The sequence below is a fragment of the Manis javanica genome, chromosome 3 (genome assembly GCF_040802235.1).
Source record: "Manis javanica isolate MJ-LG chromosome 3, MJ_LKY, whole genome shotgun sequence".
Lineage (NCBI taxonomy): Eukaryota > Metazoa > Chordata > Mammalia > Pholidota > Manidae > Manis > Manis javanica.
The window spans coordinates 86,591,180-86,609,329 of record NC_133158.1 but is presented as its reverse complement, the minus strand read 5'-3'; the positions used below and the strand labels follow the sequence as shown (position 1 = coordinate 86,609,329).

General features: G+C 33.5%; 1 protein-coding gene and 1 long non-coding RNA gene across 11 annotated transcripts in view; one reads left to right on the top strand and one right to left on the bottom strand.

The window, feature by feature from the left end:
- Nucleotides 1-14,426, top strand: part of ZNF654 (zinc finger protein 654) — an 84,869-nt gene extending 70,443 nt beyond the window's left edge. For 3 of the 4 annotated variants that reach the window (XM_017657213.3, XM_073231800.1, XM_073231801.1), the window contains 2 exons: nt 5,636-5,777; nt 9,179-12,100. In XM_017657213.3, the coding sequence (XP_017512702.1) occupies nt 5,636-5,777; nt 9,179-11,614 (2,578 nt within the window). In that variant the 3' untranslated portion in view covers nt 11,615-12,100. The other variant, XM_017657215.3, reaches the window with a different exon arrangement.
- The window catches only part of LOC108395164 (uncharacterized), a 90,170-nt gene that overhangs the window by 70,109 nt on the left and 1,911 nt on the right, over nt 1-18,150 (bottom strand). For all 7 annotated transcript variants that reach the window (XR_005056862.2, XR_012129250.1, XR_012129251.1 and 4 more), the window contains exon 2: nt 11,459-11,540. This is a non-coding gene — a long non-coding RNA (uncharacterized lncRNA). The remainder of the gene's footprint in view (nt 1-11,458; nt 11,541-18,150) is intronic.

Here is an 18,150-nt window from a genome sequence, read left to right as displayed (position 1 = left end):
GTATATTGTGGAAAATCCTTTATCAGATACGTCTTATACAAATATTTTCTCCTAGTGGCTTATGTTTTAATTCTCTTGATACTGTTTTTCACAGAGGAGAGGTTTAAACTTGAATGAAGCTCAGCTGATCAGTTCTTTCTTTCACGGATTATGTCTTTGGTGTTGTATCTAAAAATGCATCATCATACCTAAGGTCACCCTAGGTGTTCTCTTAAGTTAGTTTATAAGAGTTTTGTAGTTTTGCATTTTATGTTTAGATCTGTGATTCATTTTGAATTAATTTTTGTGAAGGGTATAAAAGTCTGTCTAGATTCATGTTTTTCATGTGGATTTCCAGTTGTTTCAGCACCATTTGTTGAAAAACACTATTTTTGCTGTATGTGTTGCCTTTACTCCTTCATCAAAGATCAGTTGACTGTATTTATATGGCCCTATTTCTGGGCTCTCTATTCTGTTTCATGGCTCTATTTATTCTTCCCCCAGTACAACACTGTTCTGATCACTTTAGCTTTATAGTAAGTCTTGAAGTTGGGTAGTGTAAGTCCTCCAACTTTGTTCTTCTTCAACACTGTATTGGCCATTCTGGGTCTTTTGCCTCTCCATATAAACTCTAGAATCAGTTTGTCAATATCCATAAAATAATCAGCTGAGATTTCACTGAATCTACAGATTCAAGTTTGGAAGAACAGACATTTTGACCATAGTGATTCTATTTAGGAACACACATTATCTCGCCATTTATTTAGTTCTTTGATTTCGTTCATCAGAGTTTTTCAGTTTTCCTCATGTAGAACTTGTACATACATATTTTGCTATATCTATACCTAATTATTTCATTTTTGGGGCACTAATATAAATGATATTGTGTAGTATTAGCTTTTTATAATATTTAAAAAGCTACTTAAAAGTTATTGGTCAGATATATGAAACATCAAGTCTACCTAGCAATCGTGAATCATGCAATTTACAATGCGATATGAGAGTGTTTTTAGTACATCATACCCTCCAAATGCTATTAGGTGAAATTATGAATACACATACACATGAATACACAGTACACACAGAGACAACCCTACCACTTTGACATTTCATTAATTCTTAAGGGAAAATTAAATTTTATTTGCTTAACATAATGATCTGCAATGACATGGACCATAAACATTTTAAAATCAATGCTTTTGAATTTTAAATTCTTATATATTTAAAACAATAGCTGGAAAGGGGATTTAAAGATAAACTCATTTAATAGTCTTGTTTTATAGATTAAAATCTTCAGACTCAAAGAGTCAAACAGCTAATGAGTATTAATCAAATAGAGATGAGTCTAAAAATTAGGGAACTTATCTTCTGAGGGAGTATACTTCTAGTTAGATTATGTCAATTTTTATTCAAATATTTACTATGTAAATTGGAATTTTAAATAGAGGTGAGGGGATTAGGAGGCAGTGGTAAGACATACACTTTTAAATACTTCACAAAGTATTAGTCATTTCCTGATACTTAGTTATTTTGAAATGGAATATAAACATCACTGTTATAGTAGATGTTTTCCTATGGAGATAGGAATGTTCTCTGTCCTTGGCTGTATTAAACTATTTAAACAGGATATCTTTAGTTTTTTCATTTTAATATACTCACAAATAAATTGCAGTCACATATAAACAAAACAAGAAGACTAGAAAAACATTTTTTCTTCTCTTGGTTAACCAATTTCTACTTTTTATGGAGGTACCCTACAAATAGAAAATAGAATAATGCCTATCTTTTGTGCTTCTGGCACTGTCACCTGCCAAGAATAGAAATTGGGTATACAACTTCCAACTGCCTTATTGGAAAGGAATCTTTAGCCTGCTTCTTTGTCTTTCTTTCTAGTAGGCTGAATTCTGATTGCTTGCCCTCTTACTTTTTCTGCCCCTCCTCCCTATTTCTGAACAAGTTGATTTTCATTGCAACTTGAAAAGCAGGATTCTTTCCAGCCAACAAGGCCTGTGTTGTCTTTTCATCATGGCCTTCCCTACTAACCAGCTTACACTTCATCTCTCAATCTGTGGATAGAACCTCATTCACAGTGCAGTTTTACTCTCTCAAACCAGTATAGCAAGCTACTAACAACCCCATTTCTCTGACCATCACTAATAAAAGTAATAATAATCACAGCTGCTAATACTTGCTGAGTGCTTCCTATAATGTGTGCTTTATATATGGATTTTTTCATTTATTCTAACAATCTTATGGAGCAGATATTACAGCCAAGTCATTCAGCTAGTCAATAATGAGGTCAGGATTCAAATCCAGGCAGCCTGATTCACAGCCTCTACTATTAAACATTACTTACTATAAATGCATCAAGTATGAAAAAAAAAATCTGTGTTGTAAGGGTGGCTGTAGACCCTGTCATAGACTATTCTCTTCAACTAGATAACTTGATTGCATTAGTAGTTAGCTACCTGGCAGATGTGTGTGCACCAAATTGGTGCTGTGTTTTCTAAAGGACCCTGATTGAAAATAAAATGTAAGTTTCACTAAACTTTTCTTTGGGTCTTCACGAAGTCAAATGTCAGTGGTTTTCAGGGTGTTTTGATTTTTGTTTTTGTTTTGTTTTCCTTCAAAGTCCAGTGTACAAGTAAAACTTGAGACCCCTATATGGATTCAATAAAAATGGAGTTTCATAACCATATCCTGAGACTTATGTGTTGCCTTTTAGAAAGCTAAAATCCATATTGGTAGCTTTCTCCTGGCACATTATTAGGATCTTGGGATTATATACTGTTTGACAGGTTTCCTCCTGAGTTAATAAAGACAGAAAAGATCTCTCTTTAAGGAAGTAAAAAGATAATATTAATACTGAAGAATGTCTGTAAGAAGTCTCAAGTTGTTTTGGGAACAGAGAATAAATATATACATTTCTAATATGTCAGACATTCATTTCTGTAATATTGAATGGAATTACAGTACCATTGAATTCAACTATAATACTGAGTAAAAATCTGTTGGAGAGATACACCATGAACTGTTTGAATTCTTCCATAGCTCTTGGTTCATAACATACCCCTTATTTAGAAAGTCCACCATCATCTTTCACCTCATTCCATGTTTACAATTTCCCTTAATGTATTTCCTGAAGAGGTTTCCTCTAAATGGTGAAAGCATTTAGGAGTATAATTTTTTACCAGATTGTTAATAAATATTTATTGAAAAACTATAACTGCTTGGTACTGTGAAGACTGGTAAGGACAGAATATAGGAAACTAGGAATTTATTAAATATCAGTATGTGATAGACATTTCACTTGGGCATTCTTATTTATCTATCAGTGCTTCCACTTTAAGCTATGTAATTTTACATACGTACTTCTACCAGGGTGGCTAAATTCATGTTCCCCAGATCATTTCATTCAGTGCTTATTCAATATGCCATGTAATATTAGTAACAACAGAAACATGCGTTTCAGAGTCAGAAGGATCAGGATTTGAATCTGGGTACTCTTCTAGGTTTGTCTCCTCACCACTGGTTACTCTTCTCCATTTAGTCTGTCTTTTCTTTATGCTGATAATTCTACTTGGAAAATACTTTTTCGTTTACAAAATAAGTTTAATTTATCTTTCAAAGTCTGTATCAAGTGCCTCTTCTTGTGAAAGCCTTCATGAATACTATAAACTAAGGTAATAACTAAAGGGCAGGAATATATAGTAGGTTTTCAAAGATAACTGCTGCCAGGGACACTGAGATTGCTAGGGTTTTTTTAAGTTTGTTTCTTCTTCCAGTTAGTTTCAGTCTTCCTGGTGCAGACCAGAAGGAATGCCAACTATTCCTCAGCTTCATAGTTTAGAGTGGAGAACATTCTAGGGACTCTGATTAGCCTGAAAGGGGTCAGTTTTCTACTCCTGAATTAAAATCTAAAGGGTGAAGAGGGTCACATAGGAGATATGGCCATTGGGGTTCTGAACCTGTGTTTAGGACTATTCCCAGAAAAATGGATGCCTGTGAACGGGGTAGTACTATACCAGTTAGTGTATAATGCCCCATTGAGATTTAGGTCTATCTTATTCCCATTTTTACGTTCTTGGCACTCTCTCCACTATAAAATGTGTCACTGAGATTTACTATGTATTAATAGTTGGGGAAACGGAACCTATAAAATATTAGCAAGGAAGTATATCGAAGGCATTCAATCATTAAAAAGAGTAAGATCTATTCTGAAGTAGTTATCACTTTAGGATTCAAATCCTGATTCTTCTGACTCTAAAACCCATGTTTCTGTTGCTATTAATGTTATGTAGCATGTACAATAAGCATTGAATGAAATGATCCCATACGCTGGAAACAGATCTAAGTTTAGCCACCCTGGCAGAAGTACATATGTAAAATTAAATGGCGTACAGTGGTAGCATTGAGAAAGAATGAGAAAAAATACAATCAAAATATAAGGCTGGGGAAAATAAATAGGTCAGAATCAAATAGGTAGAGAAATCTTTAGTGTCATTAACTGATTGGAAAAGATAGTCAATTTTGCAGGAATATCCTTTGTTTTAAGTGGGTTAGGGTGATAGAAAACAATCTGAATCAAAATACCAGGCACGGAAATTGGGAATATGTGAACCTGGTGAGCTTTATAAAGGAGTATGTGTGCAAAAACAGCAGGTGATGGACTGAAACTTCCGAACACCCACAAAGCAAGTACAAAATGGAGGTGGAATTTTGGGTTTACTTGGATGTTGCTTGCTGTCATTTTGTTTGCATTGTCTGTATTGTGCCTAAGTGGACTAAATAAGCTTACTCTCACCATAGTAGTCAAGCTGTCCTTAGATTTAACTAGGTGTATGTGCTGGGCTCAAAGTACATATTCAGCAAATCACTTAAAAAATCTTTTTTTCATCAATACTTTTAAAATGATGATATTTTATGTAGCTTTTATGATACAATTTAAAGAATTCTACTTTGCTAGAATGTGATATCCAAATATATCAATTATATCTAGTGATTTTCTTTGCCTCAAAACCCAGTGCTCTTCCCTTGTTCATCTAGTAACCCTGTCCACATTTTAGAAAAGAACCTACCTGTGAAATACTATAGTTTTCTATAGTATTTAAGTATGTAAAAGTATACTTTTGTTTAAAAGTACTACATTTTTTTAATGGAAGAGAAGATCTAAAATATAAAATTTCAGAATAGTCTTACATTGTTAATCTGTAGTACTTTTGGTTATTTTAATAGATTGAAAATTGAAAATATGAACCATTTCATCTTTGCAGAAAGTTTATATTTATTTCTAAATTTATAAGTAGGGCATTAATTAAAAGCCAAAGTTTATTTCTTTAAAGTAATATCATTAATAATGGTATACTGGGTTAGAATTTGTTTTCATCAAGTACTAGAGATGCCTTAGGTTTGTCAGCAGGATTGGAATTCATCCCATACCACTGCAAAATGAAAATTTCTGATGTGCTTCCCCCAGCTTCTATTAGTCACATATAGGTAGCAGAAATAACTTGAGAGTTAACATAATAATACATTTACACTCACTTTGTATACATCCTAGCCATAGCATAGATAGAATTAGCAAAAGATATATATGTCTGTGTGTGTGTGTGTGTTTGAATAAACTGTATCTTTGATTTTTTTTTCTCATTTACAGGGAGTTGATTTTCATATGGAGTAAACTTCAGCTTAAGTCTAATCCTTCAAAACAAGTTTTTGTAGATCAATGCTACCAGCTTTTAAGAACAGCAACTAATGTGAGAGTCATATTTCCTTTCATGAAAATCATTAAAGATGAGGTAATTAGGATATATTTATCCCTTCATTTTAAACAAAATTTAAATGAAGTTCACTGAAACTTGAATCTCTTATGATAAAATTTATTTGATTATAAAATTGAAGAGAAGGAGGATTTTAAGGCCACATTCTCCATATCTTACTTCCTCCCCTTTCCCCATCTTCAAATTCCAACATGGTGCAAAGAGCATATATACATATATGAAATAACTGAAAAATGAGAAAAAAATGCCAGTATAGTGTTACTTAAGATTTAATATGGGAATAATACCTTCCATAGGGAGCTGTTAGCTCTTATTTTTATAAGGAGAGTTGACAAACTTTTAACACTATCCTAAGTCCTGTTTTTAGAATCTTAACTAATTTGAAAGTGAATTTTTGCATATCTATAGGTAATAGCTGTTCATTGTCATAGAGCAATATAGTTCATAGTTTTAAGTCTGGTATTTAGGTGAAAAGGAACAACGAATTCTGAGCCATTTTTGGAACTTACGGACAAATTTTTAAAGTGTTCATTTGAAGTAAAAAAGAAAACTCCATTACCTGTTTTTAAAAATAGTTCTAAAGCAAGTTTTTCATGGGCCACTTGCAAGTGAGTACAATTCTACATATGACTGTTAGAGACATGAAAGTGGATCCTGCCGATCCTTTTAACTCTTCCTTTCAAATATTAACAGAACTTTGAACACAGAGATAGGAAAGGTAAAGCAATCTATATTTTAGGTAGCTCCACTTAACTGAATCTTTATATGGGTTACTTTTAAATATATAAAGAGGCATCCATTAAATAATATATTTTAATTTTTCTTATTTATTTATGCATATGTCACATTATCATGTCACTCATTAGATGTAGTGATCATATTCCCATGATACAAAGTTGGTAGCACTGTATCAGACGGTTTTTCTTTTAACTTCCTACTTATTTTGCTGACTGCATTAATACTTCATTTTTAAATAATGAAATGTCATTCCACTGCATTGTCAGAATTAACCTCTCCCCCCACCAAAAAAGGGAAAGAAAACAAACTATGTTATAGAATACTTTTCAATAGTTGAAATGTATCAGAATCCCTTATAAACCATTTTTAAAAAATAAAGAGGTGCCATGTATGTTTTTATTACACATGATTCTCATTTGCACCAAAAATTGAGAGGCTGTTAACAGGAAGTTTACAATACAGATGAAGTTCAGCCAGTTAATCATAGAGGTGCCATGTATGTTTTTTTTACACATGATTCTCATTTGCACCAAAAATTGAGAGGCTGTTACAGGAAGTTTACAATACAGATGAAGTTCAGCCAGTTAAACATAGAGCCTTTTTTCTTTTCACAATTCTGATTCTGATCAAAGAATACATTATAAGAGGAAAAATTCAAAGATGAAATAAATGTGGAACATGTGCTTTTAATTGTTTACACTCACACTAAAAACGTTTTCATTTGATTGAATAGATTATTCATGTGCCTCAGTGCTGGGAAAAGAAGCACAGAGAATGCTGTGTGAGTTCAAAATAAGACATTACCAATGACATATCTGAAAAGGCTTCACAGAGGAAGATGCTTTAAGCTGGACTTTGCATTAATAGTAACATTTATGGAGGATTTTGTACTTAACACAGCACTTTTTTGTCTTGTTTCTCAACAACTGTCTAGTGGCATTAATAGGGCAGAGGAAGGTGAGGAAGTGTGTGGGAGACGAAAGTAATGGGAGAGACTGCAGGAAGTTGAGGTGAGGAAGGTTTGCTCAAGATCCTAAAAGGACTTAAATGCTACACTAAAAGTTGGAACTTCAGTCCATAAATATACTGGAATCGTTAAGGATGTCAGATAAGGAAGTAGTCTGTTCTCTTTTGTGATGGTCCGGAAATTTTTTAACTTGAGCAACTGACTACATTATAATTTCATCCTTTCAAGATAGAGGATGTAGACAGAACTTTGGAGAAACAGAAGGAATTGTTTTGAAGCAGTGCATTTTGAAGTTGCCATGCCTAGAAAATCTAGATGGGAATATCCAGTTATAACAGACAAACTAGAAAGAAAGGATACCAAGCTGGAAGTGAGAGACTTATAGGAAAAAACTAAAGTCAGTGGAATAGATCTGATCTCATTCATTCTGCAAACATTTATTCAAACAATTGCTATATGCCAACTTCTGTGCTAACCACAGGAGGATACAAAAAAATGAGATAATGTCCCTATGATACAGGAATTCAAAGTTACAGGGTAGAGGCATAGTCATACACAGATAATCATAACACAGTATGTACATGCTTTTTGGAAATAAGTATAATTATTCTCAAGGGGAAAGAATAGTGCTTAACTCTAATACAGAACAGGGGTCAAAATGAATGGGGAGAAAACCCTTCAGAGTAGAACTGATGCTCAAAGAATGAATAGGAGATGGGTAGAACTTTATCAGCTAGACAAAGTAGGATTATGATGTACAAAGTTAAGGTCTACTTGAGTTCTGCAAGTTAATAGTTCAGTAGGGTTATATAACAGGTAGGGGACTAGGAGAAGATGAGGCTGGCAAGGTAGTGTTTCTCTCTGTCAGCTATAATATGCCATCTATAGGCAGTCTGATGTATATATACACACACATGCACACAGTTTTAAAGAATTATTATTGTATCATTTTCTCTTCAAACTAGCATTTAGATCATTCCAAATCACTAGAAGTATTATTTATTACTTGAATTAAGGTGTGTGGATAACAAATTCCCAAGTAAAAGCTGATAGTTATTTCTGAGTCATCATCAGAAGTTTTAAAGCTTGAGTAATTTTCAGGTATTTTCTGTTAGGCTCATTATTCTCATACCTTGTTAGATTTGTAAAGACTGCAACTGCCCTCTTCATGGGGGTCACAGTTTTCTCTTTATTTGGATAAAATTACTTTTAGTAAGTAAAATAAGTAATATTACTTAGTGCAGCTTTATGAAAGTTTCTATAAGCAGTTTTTTTAATCTAGTTATTTTTCAACATCAAAAGTTGATGTTTTAAATACATATAATTTAATCCTTATGCCACAGAATGAGATAGGTACCCAAAATAATAAATGGGGGCCCAGATTTGTAAGAAACTTTTATCACCATAAATTTATGAAGAATTTTGTATTTATCCATCATTAGGTTATGAAGCATTTTGTATAATGGTTAGTAGGACTTGTCAAACTTGAAAATTAAACTGGGAGCTAAAATGCTATCTTTTACAAGTTATTACTCTCAAATAAAAAGATTTATTTATATATATTTTTAAAAGTTAAACAAGGCTACCCATTAAGGAAAACTGTACATGAAGAATATGTGTTTATTCAGCTTTTATTTTAGAGTTGTATTTTAAAAAGTAGTTAGTGTAGTAATTATTTTAAAGATATTTAGTAGTAACATTTTTCTTTTTACAGGTTGAAGAAGAAGGCTTACAAATTTGTGTTGAAATTTGTGGTTGTGCTCTACAACTAGACCTTCATGATGATCCCAAGACTAAATGTTTAATTTATAAAACAATTGCACACTTTTTGCCAAATGATTTAGAGATCCTCAGGATTTGCGCACTGTCAATATTTTTTCTTGAGCGCTCCTTGGAAGCTTATCATACTGTTGAAAAGCTTTACAAACGTCCAGATGAAGAATATAATGAAGGCATAAGTAGTGTTCAAAATCGTGTTCGTTTTGAATTACTTCCAATTTTGAAAAAGGGATTGTTTTTTGATCCTGAATTCTGGAACTTCGTAATGATTAAGAAAAACTGTGTAGCATTACTGAGTGATAAATCAGCAATTAGATTTCTAAATGAAAGTACACTGGAAAATTGTGCAGGTAATCTAAAAAAAGCAGTAGAACACCAAGGTATAGATGAAGGGCTTGATTCTCTTACAGATCAGAGCACTGGAGAGCTTGATCCAGATGATATATCTGGAGTGCAACCTAAAGGTCATATTAATACAAAGAAAAACCTTACGGCTCTTAATACTTCCAAAGTAGATCACAGTGTCCCAAGGCATCGGTGTATGTTATGTAACAAGGAATTCCTAGGGGGTCACATTGTAAGGCATGCCCAGGCTCATCAGAAAAAGGGCAGTTTTTCATGTGTAATATGTGGTAGAAAATTTAGAAACAGAGGACTTATGCAGAAGCATTTAAAGAATCATGTTAAGAAAATACAGAGACAGCAGATTGCTGCAGCTCAACAGGAGGATCAGGAAATCCCTGCTTTGGAAGAAATAAATTGTTCTGATACTTTAATTTCATTTGAAAATGGGAATTCTGATAATAAAGATTTGGAAGTAGAGACTGTTACTGCTTCCAGCCCTTCGCATGTGGCTGAAATCATTAAAAGTCCCATAACCATATCAGAAGATGTTACTGAAAACATCATTGAAAATGGCAGTCCTGATACTTCTTTAAATAATATCTCAAATGTTGTGGAGCCTTTACCTGTATGTGGTGATTATGAGGAGGAAGAGGATGAAGAAGGTGATTATGAAGAAGATGATTATGACCTGAATCAGGAAACTTCAGTACTTCATAAAATCAATGGAACTGTGTGCCATCCAAAAGACATATATGCTACAGATCAAGAAGGAAACTTTAAGTGCCCTGCTCTTGGCTGTGTCAGGATATTTAAAAAAATTGGATTTCTAAATAAACATGCAAGGACTGTACATCCAACTGACCTAAATGTGCGGCAAACAGTAATGAAGTGGAGCAAAGGAAAATGTAAATTTTGTCAAAGGCAATTTGAAGACTCTCAACATTTTATAGATCATCTTAATAGACACAGCTATCCAAATGTGTATTTTTGTTTGCATTTTAATTGCAACGAGTCATTTAAGCTGCCATTCCAGCTTGCTCAGCACACAAAAAGTCACAGGATATTTCAAGCTCAGTGTAGTTTTCCAGAATGTCATGAGCTTTTTGAAGATCTTCCTCTGCTATATGAACATGAAGCTCAGCACTATTTAAGTAAAACACCAGAATCATCTGTACAACCAAATGAAGCAATTCTTTGGGATGTTCTTACAGACTCAAATCCTAACCATCAGGAGAAAGACTCATCTAGTAATGAGAAACAAACTATTAGTCCACCAGTTTCTACTAGCAAATCAAGGAAAGATTCTACAGAACCAAAGACGTGTACAGAAAGTATGGAAAAGAAAACAGACAATTTAGTTCAGAATGGTAATGATCATTCTGATGACACTGTTTCTGATACAAGTTTGATAGACCAAAAGATGCCTGACACAGAGCCAAATTCTGAAAATAACTGTAATATTAGTGATTTAGTCAATGGACACAACAGAATAGAGCAGACACCTGTAGTTTCATCAGATCCTGCTTTGAAAATTGATACAAACAGAATCAGGACAGAAAATGGTTCTATTTTACCCAGTGTTGTACCACAAGAACACAATACCCTGCCAGTATCTCAGGCACCTTCCAAACCAAATCTGACAAGTGAACATACTTCATATGGCTTAATTTTAACAAGGCCCTATGTCAGACCACTGCCTCCCAGTTACCTTGATGAACAGTACCTTAGTATGCCAAAACGCAGAAAATTTCTGACTGATAGAGTAGATGCCTGTTCTGAACAAGAAAACATTTGTAAAAAATCAGTGAAAAGATTAAGATGTGGCAAATGCCTGACCATCTACTGTAATGCAGAAGCACTTGAGGCTCACCTTGCACAAAAGAAATGTCAGACACTCTTTGGATTTGATTCAGATGATGAAAGTAAGTCTTCCATCTTCTCAATAGGTATATCTGGAGAAATAGAAAATGCCATAGATCTTTATGAGGTTATAAAAATTAACATTTTTAATGTTAATCAATGTTAACTTTGTATAGCATATAAAGCACTATCCCATACATTATTTCTTTTAATCTGTATGACCACTATGAAGTCATACTGCTATTCCAGTTTTATAGGTCAACTGAAATTCACAAGTTAAGTAATTTGCATAGGTACAGGCTTATGAACTTGTGGGAGTCAGAACTTGTACACAGTCTTGGACCATACTCTTTCACTGTATCTGAGGCTTTTCTTCATTCCAAGTTTCATGTAATAGAAATTCTGGAAGCAAAGTGATGATGATGCAAATGTTTTTCATCTGCATGCCAGAATGTAAACCAAGTAAGTTGAGCCTCTACTACAAAAACATAGGTAAAAACTAGAAAATAACTGAACCACAGAAATGAGCAAAGAGGTTGCCTTTCTACAAATAACAATATTTTTTGAAAGAGTAAGGGTATAATTAAACAGAAATCTGACTTAGAATTCCATTTGAATATTTATAAAATTTGAATTAACAGACATGTTCTGTTTTACAGGTGCCTGATAAAAAATGTTTCAGAAAGATCTGTCGATCAAGCAGTAGTGTGAAAAAAGCACTACAAGAAATGCATCACCAGTTTGCTATTTCCCTGATGGCCTTAATTTTAGAGCGGTCTTGGATTACTAAAGATAAAGACAAAGCACATTTTCTAAATGAGCTCAAAGAGGAGATGTGCTAGTTTAGACTCCAAAAGGGTTATTACAAAACTCCCAAAGTACCAGTTATCCAGAAAACCACATTTGTATAAAAATTGATGATGAATAGCAGCATGCTCAGTTCTTATGTGAGAAACATGTTCAGGCAACTAGTCAAATAGAAAAACCAGCTATGGCCTTACAGAAAGGGAAAAGTTAACCCATTATTTAAAAAAGGGGTGGTGGGGGGTGTTGTTTTACAATAAACAAAGTATTCTACAAATGGGATTTGTTTTCTTGTCATGCATAATCAGATTATATCCTCCCTTCTGCTCAAATATGGTTTAAGGAACCATTGCTACTGGGTTTATTATAATTTGGAAACTGATACATGAAAATAAAACTTGGTTTACCACCATGTTATCCATAAAAGATTATAACTTGTTCCTAGAGATGACTGATTAGACAGATCAAAGTTTAAAGAATAGCATGCTTAAAACAGTATTTGCTAATAAGCTCTTGATAAAAACCTTCCGTTTTCCATTTTTTGTAATTGAGTTATATTTAAAATGCAACGGTGTCAATTAAATAGAAAAAGTACCATCAGTAACTTTGGAGAACGACTGGAAGAATCTAAGACCATTAAAGGCTATCTAGTTAAAGGAAAACACTGAATTGCCAATTCCTCAATGTGAATAATGGTATAAGCACACTGGGATATTTCTATTTGTACATAGAGTAGTGTTAGGACATTGCTTGATGATTCATAGTAAGGTCCTTTAGACTTTAATGTGAGTTATCGAAGAATAGTCCTATAAAAATAACTGGCTGTAAAAGAAATGTCAGTTAAGAATCAGGTCAAGAAATCATTGATTTTATTCAGTTTGGAGAGTTAAGTCTAAAATAAGCCATACTACTCATGCTTTCTTATTTATTAGTGAAGAATTTGGTCTGAATGGTAATTTTTATATATAAAATATTTACACAAATTTGCACGAGAAGACCAAGACACAGTAAGTTACACTGATTTATTTTCTTTGATGACCAGAAATTTCCCTGAGGATTTTAACCTTAGTCAATAAATTGCTAAAACAAAAATGTTATTAAAAATACCCTCAGATTTGTTCCACTTATACATTCTCTAAAAGAGGAAGCTTATATACCATCTTTTACCTAATCGTGTGTTAATCTATACCAGGACTAACATGAACAAAAATGCAACGGTAAATTTTTCAGAACTGGAGCTACCAATGTACTAACATCAATCAGATATTCCAGTTACTCCCAACTGATACATTTTTGTTCAAAGCAGATAATCTTATCAGACCATATTATGATAGATTTTTGGATATTAAAGCTTGAATGAAGTTACTAATGAAGTGGGACATTTTTTCTGGGGGAGCATCTGGACTTTATTAAATTAGGATTTCTAGGTCATAATAAATACCCCCCCCCCAAAAAAAATAGTTACCTATTTTATTTATTTATCATGGGCATTCACTACTATGCAATTGATAGTCATAAGTCCATTCCAATCAAATTTAGGTTTGTTTTTGTTCTGTTATTATATAGCCTACATTAGGCTGTGGAATTTACATTTAAATAATGTAAATAAACACAATTCAATCTTAAAATCCTTAAAGGTCAACTTTAAAGTTTTTTTTTAACATACTTGTTAACACTTTAGTTCTATTTCAGTTCAGTCTAAAATACATCATGCAATAAAAAGTCTGTTTGGAAATTAGTTCATTTGGAAAATGAATTTTTTAAAATTATAATTTCTGCTCTGTACTTTCTCCAGAAGTTTTAAAATTACAACTTTACATTTTATCATATTTTTAACTTTTTATTTTTTGTAAGTTGTAACTATTGACATAAGTCCACATCTGCAGATTATTTTTATTCATTTTGTAGTTCATACCAAGATGTTTTAAACATATTCCAGTTTTTTTTTAATTTTGATGTTTTATTTCTACATTTGTGTTGCTGAAGGAAAACTTTCTGAAATGCTGAGATCAAATTCATTTATACGTAACTAGATCAAGGAATGTTTTATAAAATTCTATTTGACCACACTGTTCTAACCTCTTTATATACTTCTCATATAATTGCTATTGAAAGAATGTGTACATTTTATTATGTATGTCTTATAAAAAATAAACTTAATCATTTTGCCTTTATTGGGTGCATAAACTTCCAACAGTTCTAATTTGGGATTTAGAAGAAAATGAAGCTTTCTTATTCCTCAGATTCTTCTCTTTCCTTTCTGTTCCTTCTATTTTGAGGATGTTTATCTTACATGGACCAAGTTTCAGTCCTTTGTTTTTAAATAAAAATTTCTTGCAAAACATTAAGTATTAACTTTCTGCTGTTTCAGTAAGGTCAAAAAAATAGCAGATCTGAATTTTTGCTGCTCAGATACAGAGGAGGCAGAACGGGGAAATCTCCGTGGAAAAGGACACTGGTACTTTGGGCTTTAGCCATATTCTTTTTCTTTTAAAACCATCAATTACATAATGAGTAGATACTTTATAACACTGAATTTGTGATTCTTTGCAAATCACACTTGAAGGTTCAGCTGTACTCCTTTCATGTTTGGTTTAAACTTTTATGGATGAAAAATGTAAAAGGGATGGTAGTGTTTATTTTTTAATTTATTTGGTACTGTAAAACACCTTTTCAGAATGACTAAATGCTGCATATGCATTTTGGAATTGTTAATATGTGAAAGATACTAGAGATTCAGCAAGAAAGGAAAATTGTGCTTCCTTGTTGAACATTATTTTACTTTGCATTTTATAAGAGTACAAATTAAAACTGAGCCATTGAACTGCAATAAATCAACAATAGTGTCTCATTTCAAGAAGTTTTTTATACTGTACATAGATTTGTTCAATAAAACATTGTCCTTGTTGGTAATGAAGTGTTCAGTTTTATGTAGTACATTCCTTCTAAAGGAATTAGGCTTCAGATATATAAAGTAAGAAATTTCTATTACATTTCATAAGAGAATGAGGTATTTGTTAGTTTTGCCATATTCAGATTGTTGAATGACTTTTAGAAACATAGATATAAAAGCTTACATAAAGTAAGATATTTTTAGACATAATTTTAACTTATGCTCATATGGAGGAATTAGAGGTTGACAAAATGCTGGTTACTACCGTCATTCCTGTACCTGCAAACTTAGTGGGTGGAAGATACAACTTCAGAGCTCTCCAAAAGCAAGACAGTGGATGGACTTATTGATACTGGTAACTCTTCAAAAATAAAGAGCCTCTGGTGGAACTTAAAAAAACAAGACTGAAGTCACTTAGAAATATGATGTAAATGATGAAAATTACTTCCTACAGAAGCATTTCAGTGGGAAAATGTGTAAGCCAATCTGTGTCTAAAAGTTGCTTTTTGTTTTTTGGTTCACTAACAGGAAAATCTATATTATTTGCTGTAACTGACAACTGGAAAAAATGGGGGCTGAAGTAGAAAAACAGTCTCTTTGATGCCAGGAGATAGCTCTGCAAATGGAAGAACAGACACAGTGTTACAGTTATTTGCACATACAAGCCTGTTTTGAAAACTACCCAAAAAATTACTGGAGTGTTCTACGGCTGAGATTTAGAATCCTTAGTCTGTGATTTACAGTCCTTTGATCCTAGACTATTAAATAAACACACTAAGGTATTTAGATAAAGTTAGTAGGGTTATCTAGTCTTTACATTTTTCTTTTCTGAAATGAATTCTGGGAATCAAGCAAATTATTACAAAATATACATCCAAGATAAACTAGGTTGCTTTTCATAGCATAAGATCCACAGTGAATTCAAGAATTAGCTGATAAGAGGGATAGACGTTTTGGTTATGTATCAAGATTTGAAATGGAGGCAATCCAGTATTACATGAAATAAAAACTAAAACATGGGAGGGAGGTCCCTTCCTTACTTATGGGTGCTGCACACCAGAGAAGAAATGACTTCTAAGTTATACTTCATGTTACCCATAATTGTTAAACAACTGGAAGGTAGACAGGAACACTGCTTTTTAGAAAGCAAGACTCAGGTTAAATAACTTGACTAAAGTCACTCAGTTAATAAATGGAGGGTGGGATTGAAAAATCAGATGTGTCCTCCTAAAACCATAATGCCATTCAGTTTCCATTCTTTCATGCAATTTTCCCTATCAGTGTAGAACATGAGTGGATCTAATATATCCAAAAAGACCCAGACTTGTTTGAGGATCATGACCAGAGACAGGTGAAGTGTGGTACAGATGTAGTAAGCTGGTTGATGTTTCATTTTCATTCTCTTCCATTAGCAGTGATTCTTACACAAATATGGTCCCTGGAGTTTCAGAATCAGCATCACCTGAGAACTTGTTAGAAATGCTAAATTTTGGTCAGATAGGGGACCGACCAATCTGTCTTTTACCAAGTCTGGCTGATTCTGATACATGCTAAGGTTTGAAAACGACAGATCTAAAGCAACAAGCTTATTCATATTTCCCTAGGAGGTTAACTATTTCCCCTTAAATTTAGAGCCACCTTAAAAACCCTCAGTTTTCGGGACATTTAAAGAAGTCCTCTATTAATAGGTACTTCGGTAACTACTGTTGTGTGAATGGATATTTTAATAGTAAGATCTAATATCCTAAACCCCACTCTTAACTAGAGAACTTCTTATTTTTTCCAAGAAGTATTCAGTAAGTAAAACTACCAGAACCTAATTTAACGGGAACAGCTCAAAGAGGTTTGGGGATCAGTTGTACTCAAATTCCAGTATGACAGTTTTATGGTTGTGGAGTCTTAAGCTATTAAGGGCACTGTGTTAAAGGGAGAGAATGGTTCTTGGAAAGTTGTAAGAAAGACGATCAAAGATCTGTAAAGCACTGACCGTAATGATTTTACTATTTCTCATCACGTTGTGGCTCCCGTACTGTTTTTGGCTCCAGCCAAACAAGAGCCATGCTGTCTTAATCTGTGCTGTTCCCTTTTACCTCAAATCTTCATCCTCTTTCTGCCATATCCTTCTCCCTTTGCTTAATCCCTGGGTATCACCAATTTCTCCAGAAACCTTGATCTCTTAATAATTTCTGATTTCTCTACTGAAACCTACTTTTCCTAGTCTTCCTCCACTCAGTAAACACAACCCCAGTTACCTCCTCCAAAACCTTGCCATCATTCCTGCCTCATTAATTCTTCACTCTATCTCAAGCCACCATCTTCTTTCACCTGCACTACTGTAGCAGTCTCCTAATTGGGTTCCTTGTTTCCACCATGCCCTTGTCTGTTCCTCACACCAGCATCCAAAATGATACTGTTTAAAACAAGTCATATCATGCCATTCCTCAGTTTAAAAGCCTTCAATGGTGTCACAAATTACTCATTTATTCAACGGAATATTTACTGCATGCCTACTATGTGCCAGGCTCTGAAATAATCCAAGAAAAAAAAAAGAATTGATTCACAGAACTCACATTCTACTGGAGGACAACAAAAGCATAGTATAAATACTATGGAAAAAAACTAAGTGGGTAGAGAAAGGTAAGCATGGCATTGCTGGTAATGATTTTAAACAGGACAATGAGGGAAGCCTCTTTGATCAGATTTTGATTAGGGACCTGAATTAATTAAGGGAAAGAAAGGCATTCAGGTATCTGAGGGAAGGATGTGTCAGGCAGAATAGCAAGAGCAAAGACTGAGGCAGGGACTTGGATGGCAAGTTTAAGGAACAAAGAGCAAGGGAACCACTGTGACTAGTCTAAATTGAGAGACTGAAAGAATAACAGAAAATGAAGACAGAGAGGTAAAAGAAAAGCCAAAGTCTTTATAAAGGCCTGTAAGATTCTAGATCTGTACTATCCAATACAATAACCACTAACCAATAAAATAAATGTTATTAAATATAAAAT